We start from the raw sequence: 18,835 nt of genomic DNA, 5'->3' as shown, positions 1-18,835 counted from the left end.
TTAATACACCATTTAGTCTCCTCGGGAGGTATATTACGTGCGATAACTTGGAGCATGCACACAGTGTGCTCATTTATTGATAGTGTGTTGTCAGTTATGAAGCCTGGCAGTTTGACAGCCTCCATATTATTATAGCATCCAACATTGCTGAGGCTGCATACAAGATAATGTGTTTTTGGTTCATTCTTGTTTTATTTCCTATAAGCCACTCTTGAATGTTTTCAGAGAGCACATCTGTTGCTATGAGAGCTTGTGCAGAAGTTTTCCCTTGGGCAAAAAGGGTGGTGTCACCAGTAAACTGTAGCATGTGGTTGTTACAACCTGTATCATTGACAAAAATAAGGAACAGAAGTCCCATGATGGATCTGTGTAGTACTCCATGCTTCAATTTTTGTTCTTTGGAGATTGCTCCATGGACTGATACTACCCACCTTCCGTTTGAATATAAGACTGTCGAGTTGCCAGACCAATGCCTCCAATGCCATAACAATTTAGCTTATGAAGAGGTATCTTGTGCGAGATGCAGTCAGATGCCTTGATGAGGCCACAGAGTGTCTGTGCCACACTTTCTCTGTCTGAAAACTCCTGTTTTGTATTTTTATTAAGTCCAGTGCTGCTGTTAACATTGACTTTCCTTTATGAAAACCATGCTGTGTGTTCTGGAAGAGTTTATTGTCATCAAAGAAACTCACACCCTGGTGCTTAATCATATACTCCACAAATTTAGCTAAAACTGGAATTGTTGAATTTGATCTAAAACTGAACACTCCACATGGGTTACCTTTTTTGAAGACTGATAGTGTACATGACAGTTTCAGGAATTCTGGGAAGACACAGAAAGCTAAACATTTTTTGATTACTGTGTCTAGTGATTGAACAACGTCCAGAATAACTTCCTTCAGGATTGTGCAGAACATGCCACTCTCTGAATGATTACATGAATTTAATATTTTTACAATGTCCTTAAGGTGCCCCTAATTCCAGTTTTTAATTATGCAGCAGCTTATGTTTTGTATGAGAGCTGTAAGATTTAATAATGAATTTGGAATTTCACTTACAGTATTTTTCACTATCCTCCCAAAGCACTGATTGAAGACAGCAGGACTACAGAAATTTCAGGCAAAGGTAGTATTCTTCCTGTGCTAATTTACCAGATTCCAAGCTGCTTTATGTGAATTATGAGTCTTCTTAAGAGCCTGCAATTGTATTTCTTTTCTGCATCCTCCATTTTATTTCTGTAATTTCTCTTGGCCCACAAATAGTCACATGGAATTGGGTCTTTAGCTATCTTTGTCCAGTCCCTGAACACTATGACAACAACGCATTTTAATTTACCTGGCTCAGATGTATACCACATCTTCCCTTTAATACGTTTTTGACTTCCTCGTGATTTGTCTACAGAATTCTTCTTGGGGATTACTGAGAATATGTCATCAAATTTTGTCCTTAAGATTTGGAACTGACATCCAGAGACAGTGCTGGTTGCAGGTCATTTAGTCAGTCTTCTTTAATAATCCTTCTACTGAATATATAACTCGAATGCCTTGTGCTTGGTTGTAATTTACTCTTACTCTACATACTGAGTACAGTTACTAATGCAGGGTGATCTGCTATCATTGATTCAATTCATTTTAAGATTTAAGACCTAAGTGTCTAGGCAGGCATCACCCCTCACTGCGAGTTTCTTTGCTACAAATGGCCCAAAGTTGTTTATTAAACTCATTAAGACCCTCTCTTTAGTACTACCATCACCTAGTTGTATGGTGAAGTCACCACACAATGCAATTTTACACTTAAGATGTGTAAGGTAAGGTAGACAGTTCTCCATCTGTGCAATAAAGCTTTCAAAGTTACGATCTGGTGAATGGTACATGGATATAACAATGATCAGTATTTGTTAATTCTATTATTAAATTAGTTCAAAATCAAGGTTTCTACAAATCTTGAAAACTGATTTCCTTTACACTAAAATTGTTGTTTGCATACACTGGCACAACACTACGAGTTGCAGTAGTTCAATACCACACATTTATTCATATCCAAATATTCAGCAGATCTGTAATAGTCACCTTCTGCATCACTCAGCCAGTGGTTACAGATACATAAAAAAATCTGGATAAACTTCTTCTACAAAGAATGATAAAATGTTCACTTGGGTTCTTGAACATTGCTATAACTAAAGGTATAATACTGTCATCTCTAATATCCTTTTTGTATGATAACCCATGGTCCTAATTTTTAAATTCAGTCTCTATTTTACTGGGCCAATGGTTCACTTTTGGAATAAAAAACTATCTTATTGCAACATCTGGGCCATATATTAATGTCCATTAGCTTTCCCTTTAGATGGAAGTTGACACCAATCTTGAAACTATTATTTATGCCCATAGTTTCTAGTTTATATACTTGAAAGTTGCAATAACCTAGAAAGATTTTCTTCAGAAATCTATTTACATTTTCAGTTGTTGTATTGTTTTTCACTTTTTCTAAATGGAAACATGACCTTTCCTCTCATTGCTTATCACTAGTGCCTGTTATCAGATTTTTTTTCTGTCTCTGGTACTTTAATTTCTGTCTGATACCATTGTAAATGCTTGGGATATTGATCTCCTTTCTCTACAGTTTTCTGAAGTGGACCCTCATATGGCATTTTTGTTTGTACAGGTACACTCAGAGTCATTTTGTGCATCTTGTTTGTTTGCTGTCCTGCAGTAGTGGATGAGATTTGTTTATCATTACAACAAGCCATTCTTTTATTATAATGTGCCTCATGCCAGTCTGTATTTGCATTGGGTGGAAGTTTCTCTTCTGAAAAACTCATGAAGTTGTAAAGACTATTTTGATCATTACTGGTGTCAGCTTTTGTCTTGTTAAAAGAAATATTATTCACACATCAAATCTATGTTGCTTCTTGGTTTGTAGGCTCAATATTGTTATAAAATTGTTCTGACTTGTCTATCATAGTTGTAGTGTTGTTTTCTTGTCCACACTCATTATATATAGTCATAACTTTGATTAAAACATTATGTTAGCATTATCCTGGAGTGATTTCAAGGAATTACAGAAAACAAAATGAGTCTAAACGTCTGAGAAACACATTCTGACCATTGCATTACAAGATACACCCAGCATTGATAGAGACTGTTTTTAGTTTGCAGTTATCATAATTTTCAGCCACTATGATTAAATACAAGCACAAAATCCTAAAATAATGCTAAGTTTGTGAGAAACAATTATGCTGAACAATATCACACTGTTTTTATAGTCAAATCTGTAATGTTTGTAGTTATTGTTTGATATTATAACATAGTTATTATTGTACCTGTGGAAATCAGTTTCACTATTTTCTGTCTATGTATTTATTAATTTACTGTAATTGTTGGAAGAAATTGAATTATATGTTACAGTAAATATTAATTAATATAATGCATTTATAACTAGAAGAATCATGGAATTGTTATTGACTTGTCCTATATCATGATGTGCTTTGCTGTACAAATTGTATGATCTACAGGACCAATAATAAATCAAATCAAATCAAATCAAATATATGCAGCTACAGTGTTGGTACTTAAAAGCTATATTTTTTATAAAATTCAAGAGCTTCATATTACTGGTCATGAGAATATCTGAAAGGAATAGAACAAGCTGTCATGTGTTATCAAAATGTATACTAGGCTTCAGTGAAAGTTAACAAACAGAATTATGTGGTATTAATATCACAGGCCTTCTAAGTTCTTGCAGGAGATTTACAATGCCCAAAACTTGAAAGGAAACATACATCAATGTTCTGTATCCAACGGCGAACATTTAATAGTGATCTTTCATTTGTAACATCATAAAGTAACAATACTCCATCAGCACGGCGAAAATATGCTTTGGTCATAGCTCTGAAACGTTCTTGTCCTGTAAAAATGAAAATTATATACCCATATAAGAAATATGATAATGACTCATGCTTAAATTAATGATGAAATCTATAATGAACTCTGAGTAAGCAATCATGTAGAATAATTTTTTCCAGCTATTGTCATACCTGCAGTATCCCATAGCTGCAATGCAACATTCCTGTTGTCTATTTTGATGGTTTTTACTTGGAAGTCAACTCCTGTAGAATGGGCATAGTAAGAATTTCACTAAAATGCTTGCTCTGTAATCCAAGGTATATAACAAACTAATGTCATAAACTACATCTATATTTACATCCTTAGCACAATGGACTCACATTCGGGAGGACGACGGTTCGATCCCGTCTCCAGCCATCCTGATTTAAGTTTTCTGTGATTTCCCTAAATTGTTTCAGGCAAATGCCGGGATGATTCCTTTGAAAGGGCATGGCCGATTTCCTTCCCAATCCTTCCCGAACCCGAGCTTGCGCTCCGTCTCTAATGACCTCGTTGTCGACGGGACATTAAACACTGACCACCACCACCATATTTACATCTACATCCATACACTGCAAACCACTGAGAAGTGTATGGCAGAGGGTACATCCCACTGTACCAGTTATTAGGATTTTTGCCTGTTGCATTCACGTATGGTATGTGGGAAAAATGATTGTTTAAATGCCTCTGTGCATGCTGTAATTAATCTCATCTTGTCCTCATGATCCCTATGGGAGCAGTATGTAGGCGGTTGGGGTATGTTCCTAGCATCATCATTTAAAAATGATTCTTGAAACTTTGTGAGTATGCTTTCTCAGGATAGTTTACATTTATATTCAAGAGTGCCTGTTCAGTTTCTTCAGCATTTTTGTGACACTCTCCCACCAGATCAAACAAACCTGTGACCATTCATGCTACCCCTCTATGTATACTTTCAGTATACCCTGTTATTTCTACTTGGAACAGGTCCCAGCAGGGTCATTTCTACCACTAGGCAAGACTAGGTGGCCACCTAAGGCAGGAAAATTTTAGAGGCGGCAAAGAGCAGGAAAAATTAATTTCAAATCTAACAGCAAAAAATTCATTGTAATTTTGTACAAGAAAAAAGAAGTCGGAAGCCAAAAATTTATTGTACAGAAGAATGGGTATTTCAAGTCCAGTAACTTTGCTTGAAGAAACAGTTTAATGGAAAACAAATGCAATTAACAAAAGCTTTTTTTTGTTTTGACTTAGGGTTTAACAACTACTGTGAGCAGCTCAGTGGGCTATAAGCAGTCACTCTTCCCTAATTTAGGGCCACTGACTACAAGGAACAGAAAGTGCCATTGCAGTTGGACAAGCACAACATCCGTGCTTCACTGGGTTTTGAACTTGGACACATCTTGGGTGAATGATCAGAAGCTAATGGCTTAAACCACTGTGCCACCAGGATGGCTAATAAAAGCTGTAGAATCCTCAATACAAAATGCAAAGAGGGTTTCCTTCATTTGTTTAATTGCAAGACAATGGATGCTGAAAAGGACGAGATTTATTCCTCATTCTAAAAATATCTTAATTACAACAGAAAAGGAAAAAATACCATGATTATCCAGGTGACCTAGTTTGATGCTTTGGCATGTCTCCTGTCAGTACAGCATAATTTCTAAATTCAGGAAAAAATTCATTTGCACCAGAAAATAGATTCACAACTTTATTCGTGCATTTCTTTGCAATTAAATGACATAAGTAACTGATGGCAAATTTGGTTGCACTGGTATATTCAGTTGACTTTTAGTTTGAAATGTTCAGTACATTCTTCCTATTTCAATTATTTCAGGAAATTTAAAAAATTGAGGACAAAAAATAAGACATTGAGGACACCTGTTATCCTCAGTTGGTTTTAAAGGAATCGAGAACAAAGCATGAAAATTAAGAACTGTGCATGGAAAATGAGGATATCTAGTCACTTTAGTTTAATGATTAAAAGTGTAATATGAGATTTGCATTGTCTTACCATTGGATATTGGTGGTGGTGGTGTTGGCATTGGGGGGGAGGGGGGATTATTGGGGAGACCAATGATAGTAGAGGAGGTGTCATTTTGCAGTTCTTGCCTAGGGTGGCAAAACACCTAGCAATGGTCCTGGGTCTGACACACTTGAGCAATATTCTAGGGTGGGTTGCATGAGTGATTTGTAAGCAATTTCCTTTCTAGACTGTTATCCTGTACTGTTCTCATTACTTAATTATCATCTTCACATGACAAAATGTTTTGCAAGCATGTAAAAGCAAATGAACTTTTTAGAATATACCACAACACAGATATATGAATTTTTGTAATTTAAATAACTTAGTAGTTAATATTATTAAAAGCTCTAAAATATTTTGAATCAAAGAATTAGATGAGAAAGGAGGTACTAACCAAGGGTGGATCCCATATTGTTAATGAAAACACCTTTACAAAATCTAAAAATAAAGCTACTCTTTCCAACTGCTGCATCTCCAGCAAATACTATTTTGAAAGTTCTGTCAACTGGACCCTCAGGTTCTAAGGAGGACTGGGTCTTTGTATTTGGTGTTCTTCCATTAACCACAGAAGACAACACTTGTTTGTTGTAAATGGTGTCATGTTCCTGTAACATATTTTATGAAAGAAAGCAGTGTAAAGTATAAATAATACATGTATATCACAAGGTAATGTGTAGGCTTAACAGTTACTGTACCTTGGAAATGAGAAAATCATTTTTGTCTTCTGACTCATTTCCCTCTTTCCTTACAGCTTCACAAATTTCTTCTTGCAGTGACTTTTTACCAGCCATATCAGTAGTGATTTTTACAGATCTTCCATAAGCTTGAGGAAAATTTTCATGTGCAAAGAAAACTTGTAAGTATTAAAACTGTAGAATTAATATTTTTACAGTATTAAGTTTGTTAAACTAAACATTAGATTCATATTCTGTATTCAGATTATTTATTTGTGGCTGACTACATTCAGCAGAACTGGCTTTCTTGCTGACAGCAAGTTACAATTGCCAGCGAAGTATCAACATTAATGATCAAATTAAATGTAAAAATTAAGTATCTTACTTACAGCTATAACCCTACACACTAATATCAACATTGTCCATATCACAGAACTCTTTTATATTGTAACACGGATATTTTGTTAGAAAGTCATATAATTTTATTTTGAATTTTTTAAATGGCTGGTATAGAGAAATGAGAGGTAACTTCTTAATAATGTTTAGGGCATTCACTTTATGGAAATTTCCCACTATTGCTAGCTTGTGCAATAAAATGTCAAAGCTTACCTTATTTCTAGTGTCATGTTTGTGGATTGTTTCCCTGATAACATGTTGTTTAATGTTGTCCCTGACAAAGAGTGCAGACTCACAGACATATAGATCCACAGCTGTTAGCATCCTAAGCCTGATTAAAAAATGGCAACAGTGCTTTATAAGACCAGCATTCCATATTATATGGAAAATTATTTTCGGACTTTAAAATGTTACTATATGAGGAAAATTTCCCTTCATGAGTAGGCCATATGAGATATGTGACTGAAAGAGTGTAAAATATGGCATACAGGGATAATTATTACTGACAATCTCTCTCAGTTTTCACACAAGATAGTACATTCATGAGATCTTTTTACAGACTGTGGCGAATCAGGCATCAGTGTGTATTCCTAAGAGTTTGAAACATTTATTTTCTATACTTCTGGGTCTTGCCTGGATTAGAAACAATGTAATGCTTAATCTTATCAACAGTTAGGATGCTGTGATGCAAAATAAGTGCAGTTGTATCATCACCATAGCAGACTACAACTGTGATACACAACGAGGCAGGTCACTTATAGCCACAAAGGAAAAGAGGGAGCCAAGGACACACCCCTGTGGAACAACCACACCAATTCCTTCTACGGGGGATTGCCTATTTCAAATTGAGACTACCTGTGTTGTGTTCTAGTACGAGCAAATTCTGCTAGTGTAGATATGTGTACACCATAATACTCCAATTTTGTTATACATTTAATATAACATATGTTAAAAGGAATGCAGTTGAATAAGTGATGCCATCTTCTTATTTTTGTAATCTGTTAAAGTCTGATCAAAAATTTCCAGAAAAACTTCAGTGGTATTTTTATCTGGGCAAAATAAAACTTAATGGCTTAGTTATTAAGTGAACTGTTCATTTAATGACATAATCAGACATTCAGTGGAAGCCCATACTTTTGGAGTTAGATAATTCAGAAACGGTTTCACAGACTTCATACAGTATGGTTTTATCCCAATGGAGCATAGGCCCTTCAAACAGTTGGGAACCAAGCAAATCCCTTGCAGATATGTCAGTGGCCTTAATTTTGTCTCTGAGTTCTCTGAGAGATGTGACAAAGTAATTATTCAATTCTCTTGGATCAAGCAGAATTTGACATGCCTGGCTGGAAAAATTATCTTGCCTAATAACTTCTCGTGCTGCCTTACACTTATATGGAGCATTTTCTATGTACCTTTCACATGCTGCTTATTGGATTTTATGAAGTTAGTTTTGTAATACAATACATTTATATCTAGAAGTATCATGGAGCCCACCAATTATCCTCAATTATATATAATGAAGAGCCAAAGAAACTGGTTCACCTGTCTAATATCGTGTAGGGCCCCCAAGAGCATACAGAAGTGCTGCAACACAACATGGCATGGATTAGACTAATGTCTGAAGTAGTGCTGGAGGGAATTGACACCACAAATCCTGCATGGCTGTCCATAAATCCATAAGAGTATGAGGGCATGGAGATCTCTTCTGAACAGCATATTGCAAGGTATCCCAGATATGCTCAATAATGTTCATGTCTGGGGAGTTCAGTGGTCAGCGGAAGTGTTTAAACCCAGAAGAGCATTCCTGAAGCCACTCTGTAGCAATTCTGGGCGTGTGAAGTGTCGCATTGTCCTGCTGCATTGGCGAAGTCTGCTGGAATGCACAATGGATATGAATGAATGCAGGTGATCAGACAGGATGCATACATACATATCACCAGCCAGAGTTGTATCTAGACATATTAGGTGTACCATATCACAACTGCACATGCCCCACACCATTTAAGAGCCTCCACCAGCTTGAACAGTCTCCTACTGACATGCAGGGTTCATGGATTCATGAGGTTGTCTCCATCGCCGTACACATCCATCTGCTTAATACAATTTGAAATGAGACTCATCTGACCAGGCAACATGTTTCCAGTCATCAACAGTCCAGTGCCGGTATTGAGGAGCCAGGCAAGGTACACATCAAGGGTACACATCAAGGATACATGAGTGGGTGTTCAGCTCCAAAATAATGTATTGATGATGTTTCATTGAATGGTTCCCACGCTGACACTTGTTGAAGGCCCAACATAGAAATCTGCAGCAATTCACAGAAGGGCTGAACTTCTGTCATGTTGAATGGTTTTCTTTGGTCGTCATTGATCCCATTCTTTCAGGATCTTTTTCCAGCCACAGCAATGTTGGAGATCTGATGTTTTACCGGATTCCTGATATTCACAGTACACTTATGAAATGGTCATATGGGAAAATCCCCACATCATCACTACCTCAGAGATGCTGTCTCCCATCACGGGTGCACCAACTGTAACACCATGCTCAAACTCACTTAAACCTTGATAACCTGCCATTGTAGCACCAGTAACTGATCTAACTGTGCCACGCACTTTTTTTCTTATGTAGATGTTGCTGACCACAGTGCTGTATTCTGCCTATTTACTTATGTTTGTACTTGAATATGTATGCTTATACCAGTTTCTTTGACACTTCAGTGTATATTCAATTCAGTATGAGTATGTTCTCCCTGATATCTGCCGTTTCGTTTGTATACCAGTTAATTTTTTTTATTTTTATTTTTAGCTGAGGAGTTAACTTTTAGTAATTGGGAACTTGAATACCATAAGACTCTACATTTTTTTTTAAAGTTATCAAAACCATCTACAACTACAGGTTTTCTTTTGTGAAATTACGATACAGAATCCCAATTTGTGTTATTTAATTTGTCAATAAATAACATACTGGTCTCCTCTCTCTGACCTCTTATCTGTGCCACACTAAATTAATCAGAATAATTTGGCTGCTTATGATAAAGTATTAAAAGCAATGAAACAAAATCTGCAAATACTCCACTGGCCAGACTAGCCACACATTCCTTCCTTTGTAAATTAATGATAATGTTGTCTAGACATGCATCATTATGATAGGACACTTGCTCATGCAAGGTTTTAAAATATGAAAAAAATGTTCTGGAGTCTAGTTGCTTTGAATTTCCCATTTCAATATTAAAATCTCCACAGACAGCAACTTTTGTTTAAACATAAAAATCTCTTAACCACAAATTCAAACTGTTCAAAAAGTACATTTATATTTCCATTTGGAGGCCTATGCAGGCTGTCAATTATTATATTTTCTTCAATCAGTCCTATACAACCAGAACCACAAATCTGCAGAAACCTTAAGCTGTTAGAACTTAAGTTTTTTCTACAAAATGTATGAATAAGGAGGAAGGTAGAGGTAGATGCCAAATGTTGGAAAAATAGTAGCATAGGTGAATATAGTTTCCTCTTTCATGGAAGGAAATATGATAGCAAAACATTACAGTATTTTAGATGCTGAGGTGCTATTAACTGGTTAATTTTGGTGAGTTAATGTGATAAATATTGACTTTTTGCAGAGTATATGCTGTGTTGTTGGGGTGTGCTACATTAATTTTGGTCTGTTCCACAGCTATGATTCATTGCAGAATGGATACATGTTGTTTTCAATGCAAATATTGGTTTGTTGCAGCTCTCTATGTTAATCTATCCTGTGTAAGTTTCTTCATCTCTGCAGCACTATTGCAACATACATCCACTTGAAACTGTTTCCAGTATTCAAGTCTAGGTCTCTCCATATACCCTTATATTTTTAAGCCCCACACCCCTCCCCCCCTCCCCAAACACACACTCTTCCCTCTGTAACCAAACTGACTATTTACTGATGCCTCAGAAATTGTCTTATCAATTGTCTTATCTCTTAGTTAATTTGTGGCACAGATTTCTTTCCTCCCCAATTTGATTCAATACCTCCTCATTAGTTATCAGTCTGCCCATCTAATGTTCAGTATTACCACAATTGGAAACATTGTACATTTGCATTATAGATACATACATCTTATAAATTGCTTCCAGAAGATTTTTGTATTATTTTTCATAAAGTTAAGCACTTACTCCAACAATAATTTAGGGAGAGGAACTGCAAGGGGGAATTTGCATGAGATTCTCTGACCACAGTTATACAGCTGAAGTTCACATTTCGAATGAGGTTAGAGGATGAACCAAGGATATTGTCGATGTCCATTTGCATGTTTATAACAAAACACAGCAGAAAAGAAGCATAAAGTGCTTCCTAAGAGTCATTATGCCCTTTTGCCAAAGCTCTGCACTTTCTCACACAGTGTTTGTCATAGAAAGGTTTCACCCATATCATTATAGTTTTACATTTAATTTGTTAAATTATCTCTTTTCAGAATGGGAAACAGGATTTTTAAAATGCCTAAAACCAATAAGAATTATAATTATGCAAATTCAACTATGAGACTCAATGATGGTGGAAACTGCAGCATATTCTTGACCATAGATGCACTCATGTGGTGGCAGGCAGTGTCAACATTTTGAAGAACAGAGCAGGTAACACTGACACTGAGGCAGAATGATTATGCATCAAGTGCAAGACTATGTATTAAATGAGGGCTCATAAACTTCCTGTTCAATAATATTCAAAGTTCTTCAAGTGAAAGGTCTATATCTAAGAACTGGGTACCCAAAATACATAGACTCGTAAATCTCCAGTAGGTTCTTGTTGAAGGGAAGTATGTGGGGGCATGAGCAGAGAAAAAGAGAGCAGGAGAAATATTAGTAATATTCATGATACAGGGTTAATCAATTTATAACAACAGAATAGTGTGCTGTCAGTCATTCTGCTGCTGAAAATTTGGTAAATATCAGAGCTAGAGTAATAATGCATTACTGTATATCCAATTTTCTATTACTGATTTTTAATTCTTTTTTAATAGGAACTCTGATCCATGTTTTTATGATTTTTCAATAGAAATTTGCATTTCATCTATCAGAACCAGCAGCTCAACTTCTAAAATAATAATACTTCAAACTGCAGTTCAGTTGCAGCAAAGGAACAAGAACTGCTTCAAAATGTTTTTGCTCTAGTATCATCAGATAAAAAAAAGTCATGATGATTTCAAGGTCTTTACAGAAAGAGAGGGATGGTAAAAAAGGCAATTTCACATTGTATTATTAGAGGCATCATTCCAATATTTCTCTGAAGTGATTTAGGAAAATCATAGAATATCTAAATTAGTGTGGGACACAGAAATACATCCCTTCTAAATATAAATGAAGATAGGATATTCGAGTTTAATGCCCCTGTCATTTTTAGAGAAACCATCCTGACATTTACTTTAAGTAAGCCTGTGCACCATCTCTTGCAACCCCATCTTTGATTGGATCTTAAATCATAATCTTATATCCTTCATGCCACAAGAGATTTAAGGAAACAATGGAAAACTTAACTCTGGATGACAGAATGCGAATTTTGACAGTAAATATTGATCCAGTGCATAACAACTGTGTCACCTTGCTCATTTAATGGTGCGAAGAGATAGAAACAATTTTCATTTGTTTTTGCTTGTAAACATCCTGAGTTTCTTGAGCTTTCATGCTATATTTCTGTAAATTACAAATTCTTTCTAAAATTAAACAAGTAAAGGAGCCATTGAGTAAAGATGGGTTTGAAAGCTCGTGTGACACATTATCATCGATCATCTGTTTTTTCCTTTTAGTCTTCTTCCTATTTGATGAATCAGATTATCAAGGCAATGATCTGGAGAACCCATAGTTTAACAGGCACAAAATTATGGATCATGGATATTTGAATTAGTTGAAGTAATAAACTATGTTTTCTGGTGTCAGGCATAGAAGTATATTGCTTTGCTGTCAAGGTTTCAGGTAAAAATGAATTTCCTAGCATTTATGTGACAATACATCGAGTCAACTTAAAACTGTGTAAAGAAATGGAGATAAAATGCATTCTCTAACCTATTTTGATTCTATCAAAGACATTCCAGTTTATAACAATGACTACGTCACTCAAGTATTCTTGTTTTATCAACATAAACATCAGAACTATATCACACTGAAAAGGTAACTGTGACTGATATAAGAAAGTCAGACTTTGTTCAGTTTTGAAGAATATCTGATGCAAGGATGCAAGGATGCACTGAATGCTTATTTTAATTTGATTTTTAATTCATCCAAAAATATTGTATATGAAGAGTGTGCATATGACACAGGACAAATCAAGAAATGAAAGTCTTCAGAATTACGTAGTTATTTAGAACAACAATTTTGATTAAGCTTGTTGCTATCACTAATAATAACACATTACTTATGACTTTCATATATTAGGTAGTCCTTAACACTGCAATATTTATTTTTCAGTAGATAGACTGTGATATTATGGGGAAAGTCCCTGTCATGTGTGATGTTCTGTTGATTTCTGGGCAGTCTTGTTAGCAACTTGGTATCGTATTACCAAGGTCCTTATTCAAGAATTTTCTGTCATTTAGAAATGTTTCTTGACTGGTTTTTCTTCCCTGTGTTATGACCACAGGTACTTGCATATCTTTTATGGAGGTGTACAGGTCTCAAAAATTTCTGTTTTCTGTGACCTTTCACAACGTTGTCGACAGAAAAAGTGTCATCTATATGATCACCATAAACATAGAAGCAAGACACACTGATGAACACAACAGAATGCCACTCAGTGTCCCATTTGACTCTAGCTCTTCACCATACAATTCTCCATAGTCTGTGGTGGAATCTCAGTGGTAACTTCAGCTCATTACAGTTTGCAGTAATCTATTTCCACGGGATCATGGTGACATTCTGCCTGCAACCTCTGCCTATGTTTCAGTAGTTGTGATTTGTCTGTTCGTCAGAACATGTTGAACAGTTCTATTTTCTATTTGTGATGTAGTCCTTCTGGAAGGACCTGTGCTTGTTTTTTGTCCTCCTGGGAACATCTTGTCACCACTCATTCTGCAGTCATTGCACTATAGATGACTTTCTTTGTAATCTGTTAGTATGATGCTTCTATGTTCCTCATGCCAGTGCTTTGATCTATCTCAAATTCCAAATAGTGGCAATAAACTCCATCTGCACATAAATGTCATCTGGGCATGCTATGTTGCCATCTCCACCTGATAAATTCCAGTAACCTTTATCATACCCAATAGCCATCATGTACTCACACTATTCTTGATCTGTATGAATGTTTTTTTTTCTTTATTGAAAATAAGATAGCACAAGGACAAAATTTTGATCAATGTATTTCACAGGCATGAAAATACTGGAGCATTATAGAATTTGGTCTAGATTTCATGATTTCACACTTCCCATTTCCATCAGCGTAAGTATATGAGAACAGAACACTACTAATTCAATAGAAAAGCATTGATCAAAATAGGTACATCTAAAATGTGACAATAACTACCTAAGACCGGACAGAGTGTTACTTCAGAGAGCTGACACTTGCACACAAAATGACACACAGAGCTACACTGTGTGTCTTCCTGTGGAAAGTTTTCTACGTAGCTATATGCTCTTCAATTCCTCGACTATTTTGTGAATAGTGATCTGTTACTTCAAACTTAACTTTAATTAAATGAATTTTACAAAGGCTAAATATTAAATTATATTTACCATATTCATCAAGTCTTCTCACTTTCTGTACAGCCTCATCATCTGAGTCAGACTTCATATTGTTGAGGCTGTGTGGAGCTGAATCTGCATCAGTGCTGACATCAGAAGGGTCAGGACTTCGACTTATTTGTGCTCTATGGATCATACAGATAAATACTGAAATGAGCATCTAGGTAAACAAAATCCTACTCTTACAGTTGAACAATATCTCATTCAAAATTTCTTTATGATTGTCAGGTAAGTAGCATTTGCATGGCGTAAGGTAAAAAAAAAGGCCATAAAGTTGAGGTGAGAAAATAATAAAATGAACTAAGCTGTCTTGGGGGTTATAGCTCCAGAGTAACAGGTGTGTTTTTGGTGGCAACTAAATCCACCTTCAAGATATATGGGTATTTATTTTAGACATTAATTGCATTCCAGATTAGAATGTATTGTGTTTGATTTAAATTTGTAAGGAAAGATAGATTGCTACTTACTGTAAAGATGACACATTAATTGTCAGGCAGGCAAAATTAAAAGGCACTAACACATTATCTTTAAGACACAGCCTTTGTCAGAAAAAGAAAGAGAAACACACACCATTCATTCACACAAGTAAGCACACTTCACTCACACATAGTCGCCAACTCTGGCAGCTCACACCAGAATGCAAATGTCACATTGAATGGAAGGAGCAATCTGGAAGGTGTGGAAAAGAGGAAGGGATAAAGGGATAGCAGTGTATGATTGGTGGGGAGAGGGGGGGAGGGGAGGAACACTGTCTGATAGAGTGTGCAGGGACTAGACTGGCAGCTGGTACAGTGTCAAGAGGTTGTGTGGTAGGGAGGTGGGGAAAATGAAGTGAAAAAGGACAGGAGCAGGGAAAGATGGGTGGGTGTGTTGGCAGAGGGTGGGAGACGAGAATGGGGAAGAGGGGATAGGACAGAGGGGGTGGAAACTGTTGGGTGGATGGTGTGGGAACAATACGTAACATGCTTGATTTCAGTGGCTGCTTCATTACTTGAGCCATCTGGATCCTCCCCTCCACCACCAGCTTTTCTAAATTGCACATACGTGAGTTATCCTTACAACACATTCTCTGCTCCTGTAATTATCCCAGCCTCAACCTATGGTAACAAACTCCTCTCCCCCTCCCTCTTCCACCACATCCTTCACCCAGTAGTATCCACCCTCTATTTCCTATCACCACCCCACCACCCCATTCTCATCGCCCACCTTCTTTGTTTGCTGCCCTCTGCCAATGCATGCACTTATCTGTCCCTGATTGTGTCCTTCCTCACTCCATTATCCCTACTCCCAGCTCCAGAACCTACTGACACTGTGCCTGGTGGCAGTCTAGTCCCTGCACACTCCACCAGGCAGCACTCCTCTCTCCCTCACCCATACAATGGTATGCCTTCGTCTTCCCCCCCTACCCCTCCCAACCACCCGCCCAGATTGTTGCTTCCATTGCACGTGACAGTTGCATTCTGGTCTGAGCTGTCAGGGTTGGCTGTTGTGTGTACATGAGATGTGCTTGCTTGTGTGTTGCTTTGTCTTTTTCTGATGAAGGCTGTGACCAAAAGCTAATGTGTAAGTGTCTTTTAATTGTGCCTGTCTGCAACTTAATATGGCGTCTTTATGGTTAGTAACAATCTCTCTATTCCTGAATTGTTGATGTTTCAACTAGGAGTTTCCATTGTTTGATTTATCCCTTTATTGAACTGGCTATTTATGTTGTGACTGGTTATATTAGTTACTATTAGTGTAATTTGGAAACACAGTCCACCATTAATTATAGTTAAAACTCTCAACAATTTTGAATGGGATATAGTTGAACCAAAGATTTTCTTCTAATAACAAACTATCAGTTAAACATACTACATGCAAATTAAGATATTGCATTCATTCTTTCTCTCCCTTTTTCAAACACATCTACCTCTATGGCTATTTTATACTTGCCAAAGCTTCTCCAAAATTTTGACAGTGCAGGCATGTGGTTAGATTTGTTATGAAAAAGTCATTAACAATAATAGTTACATACAAGATACAAATATTCTGTTGAGAAACCTCAGACTTCAGTGATTTTTTAAATTAAACTAATAAAACACAGAACTGCATTACTAAACAAGAAGAAGGAGCCACTGGCTCTGAAAGTCTGTAAAAGAAAAATCCTCTTGTGTGTGTGCTCCTCTGCTGCCACTTCATGAGTAGATTGTTTATCTATCCATTCTCATTATTTAAACAAGAAGCAAGATTTTTTTTATTTTTCGAAAAAGGAGCTATATGAACTTCATACAACAACTACAATATTATAAATAATAATACATGAAAATTATTATGATAATGAAAAATCTGAGTTTGGAAAACACACACACACACAAAATGAGCACTTTTTCAGTCATGGGAACTCTGTGTCACCCTACCTCCCCAGTTGTGTCTTCATATATATATATATATATATATATATATATATATATATATATATATATATATATATATATATATATATATATATATATACAAAGATGATGTGACTTACCAAATGAAAGTGCTGGCAGGTCGACAGACACACAAACAAACATAAACATACACACAAAATTCAAGCTTTCGCAACAAACTGTTGCCTCATCAGGAAAGAGGGAAGGAGAGGGAAAGACGAAAGGATGTGGGTTTTAAGGGAGAGGGTAAGGAGTCATTCCAATCCTACGTGGAATGTTTCCCTCTATTATAATTTTATATATATATATATATATATATATATATGTCTGTGTGTGTGTGTGTGTGTGTGTGTGTGTGTGTGTGTGAGAGAGAGAGAGAGAGAGAGAGAGAGAGAGAGAGAGAGAGAGAGAGAGAGACAGCTAAACTAGTATGTTTTTCTGAGCTGTTCTCTGTTTGCAATCCATCAGTCAGGTGTCAGGTAATGGATGCCTTTCCATAATTATTCTGTATATATTCTTTATAAGACACTGTACAGTGCATGACAGCAAGTATGTTGTATCAATACTAGTGACTTTCAGTCTTGTGATTTTCTGGGATTTTTGGGGTAGAAGGGTACAAGTACATATACATCAAAAGGATAGGGGTGTGTTTATTACAACAGATTCAAAGTAAAGTAGGTAGAAACTGAACCTGCATGCAAGACTGTTGGGCAATAGTCAGTATCAATTGGGTCCTTCCACTGGCCGCCAGACTTATCTCCTGACATTAACACACACACACACACACACACACACACACACACACAGACACACACACACAGATAGATGCAGTTTTTCTTGACTTCCAAAAAGCATTTTATTCAATACTATACCAATGGTTATTAAGGAATATATGATCATATGGTGTATCCAACGAAATCATGATAACGTGCTCCATTGAGCGTAGGTGGAAAAACATACTGACGAAACTAAAATGAGCTCTAACATGGAAATTATGTGTTTCCGGGCACATGTCCACATAACATCTTTTCTTTATTTGTGTGTGAGGAATGTTTCCTGAAAGTTTGGCCGTACCTTTTTGTAACACCCTGTTTACCTATAGTTAATCATTTTTGGGGATATGAGTTCGAATGATCACATAGACACAGTGATAGGTAAACCAGGTTGCAGACTTTGGTTCTTTGGTAGGATACTGGAAATTGTATTCAGACCACAAAGGAGACTGCTTTGAAAACTTTCATGTAACCAGTCCTAGAGTATGACTCTAGTGTGTGGGACTCATACCAATTAGGATTAAAAGGGAATATTGAGTATAGGTAAAGAATGGTCAGCACAAATAATCATGATTTTTTATGACTGGTATTGAAAAAACTTATTAGACAACTTCTTATTACATTTTCACTTAAAAAGCTTATGAATTAAAAGAAATACACCCTAAAAGTAATATGCTGTGACTTATATGTTACAAATGTGATGTCATGTCAAACACAGCATTAGGAGATATACATAATAAATGCTTTAAAGAGGACTGATACATAGTTTCTAATTTAGAAAGGCAGTGAACTAAAAATTATTATGGAAGATGGCATATATGAAGTTTTGAGACCCCTTGAAAATCTTATGCCATCAACATTCATGTCAAAATATAAACATCCCTGAACACATCTTCTAAAAAAATTGTTAGTCCAGTTCACTTCAATGGATTTTAAGGTCAGTACATTCACGTCAAATATGAGAAAAAGGTGTGAGAAAA

General features: G+C 36.2%; 1 protein-coding gene across 1 annotated transcript in view; it reads right to left on the bottom strand.

The window, feature by feature from the left end:
• Window positions 1-18,835, bottom strand: part of LOC124722252 (ras and EF-hand domain-containing protein homolog) — a 246,047-nt gene that overhangs the window by 26,125 nt on the left and 201,087 nt on the right. Inside the window, exons 7-11 of the mRNA XM_047247441.1 lie at window positions 14,663-14,796; window positions 6,585-6,712; window positions 6,284-6,494; window positions 4,037-4,108; window positions 3,782-3,906 (exon numbers count right to left, since the gene is read on the bottom strand). Of these exons, the coding sequence (XP_047103397.1) occupies window positions 3,782-3,906; window positions 4,037-4,108; window positions 6,284-6,494; window positions 6,585-6,712; window positions 14,663-14,796 (670 nt within the window). The remainder of the gene's footprint in view (window positions 1-3,781; window positions 3,907-4,036; window positions 4,109-6,283; window positions 6,495-6,584; window positions 6,713-14,662; window positions 14,797-18,835) is intronic.

This window comes from Schistocerca piceifrons, chromosome X (assembly GCF_021461385.2).
Source record: "Schistocerca piceifrons isolate TAMUIC-IGC-003096 chromosome X, iqSchPice1.1, whole genome shotgun sequence".
Lineage (NCBI taxonomy): Eukaryota > Metazoa > Arthropoda > Insecta > Orthoptera > Acrididae > Schistocerca > Schistocerca piceifrons.
Note: the sequence above shows the minus strand (reverse complement) of the source record. Positions and strands in the feature narration are given on the sequence as shown.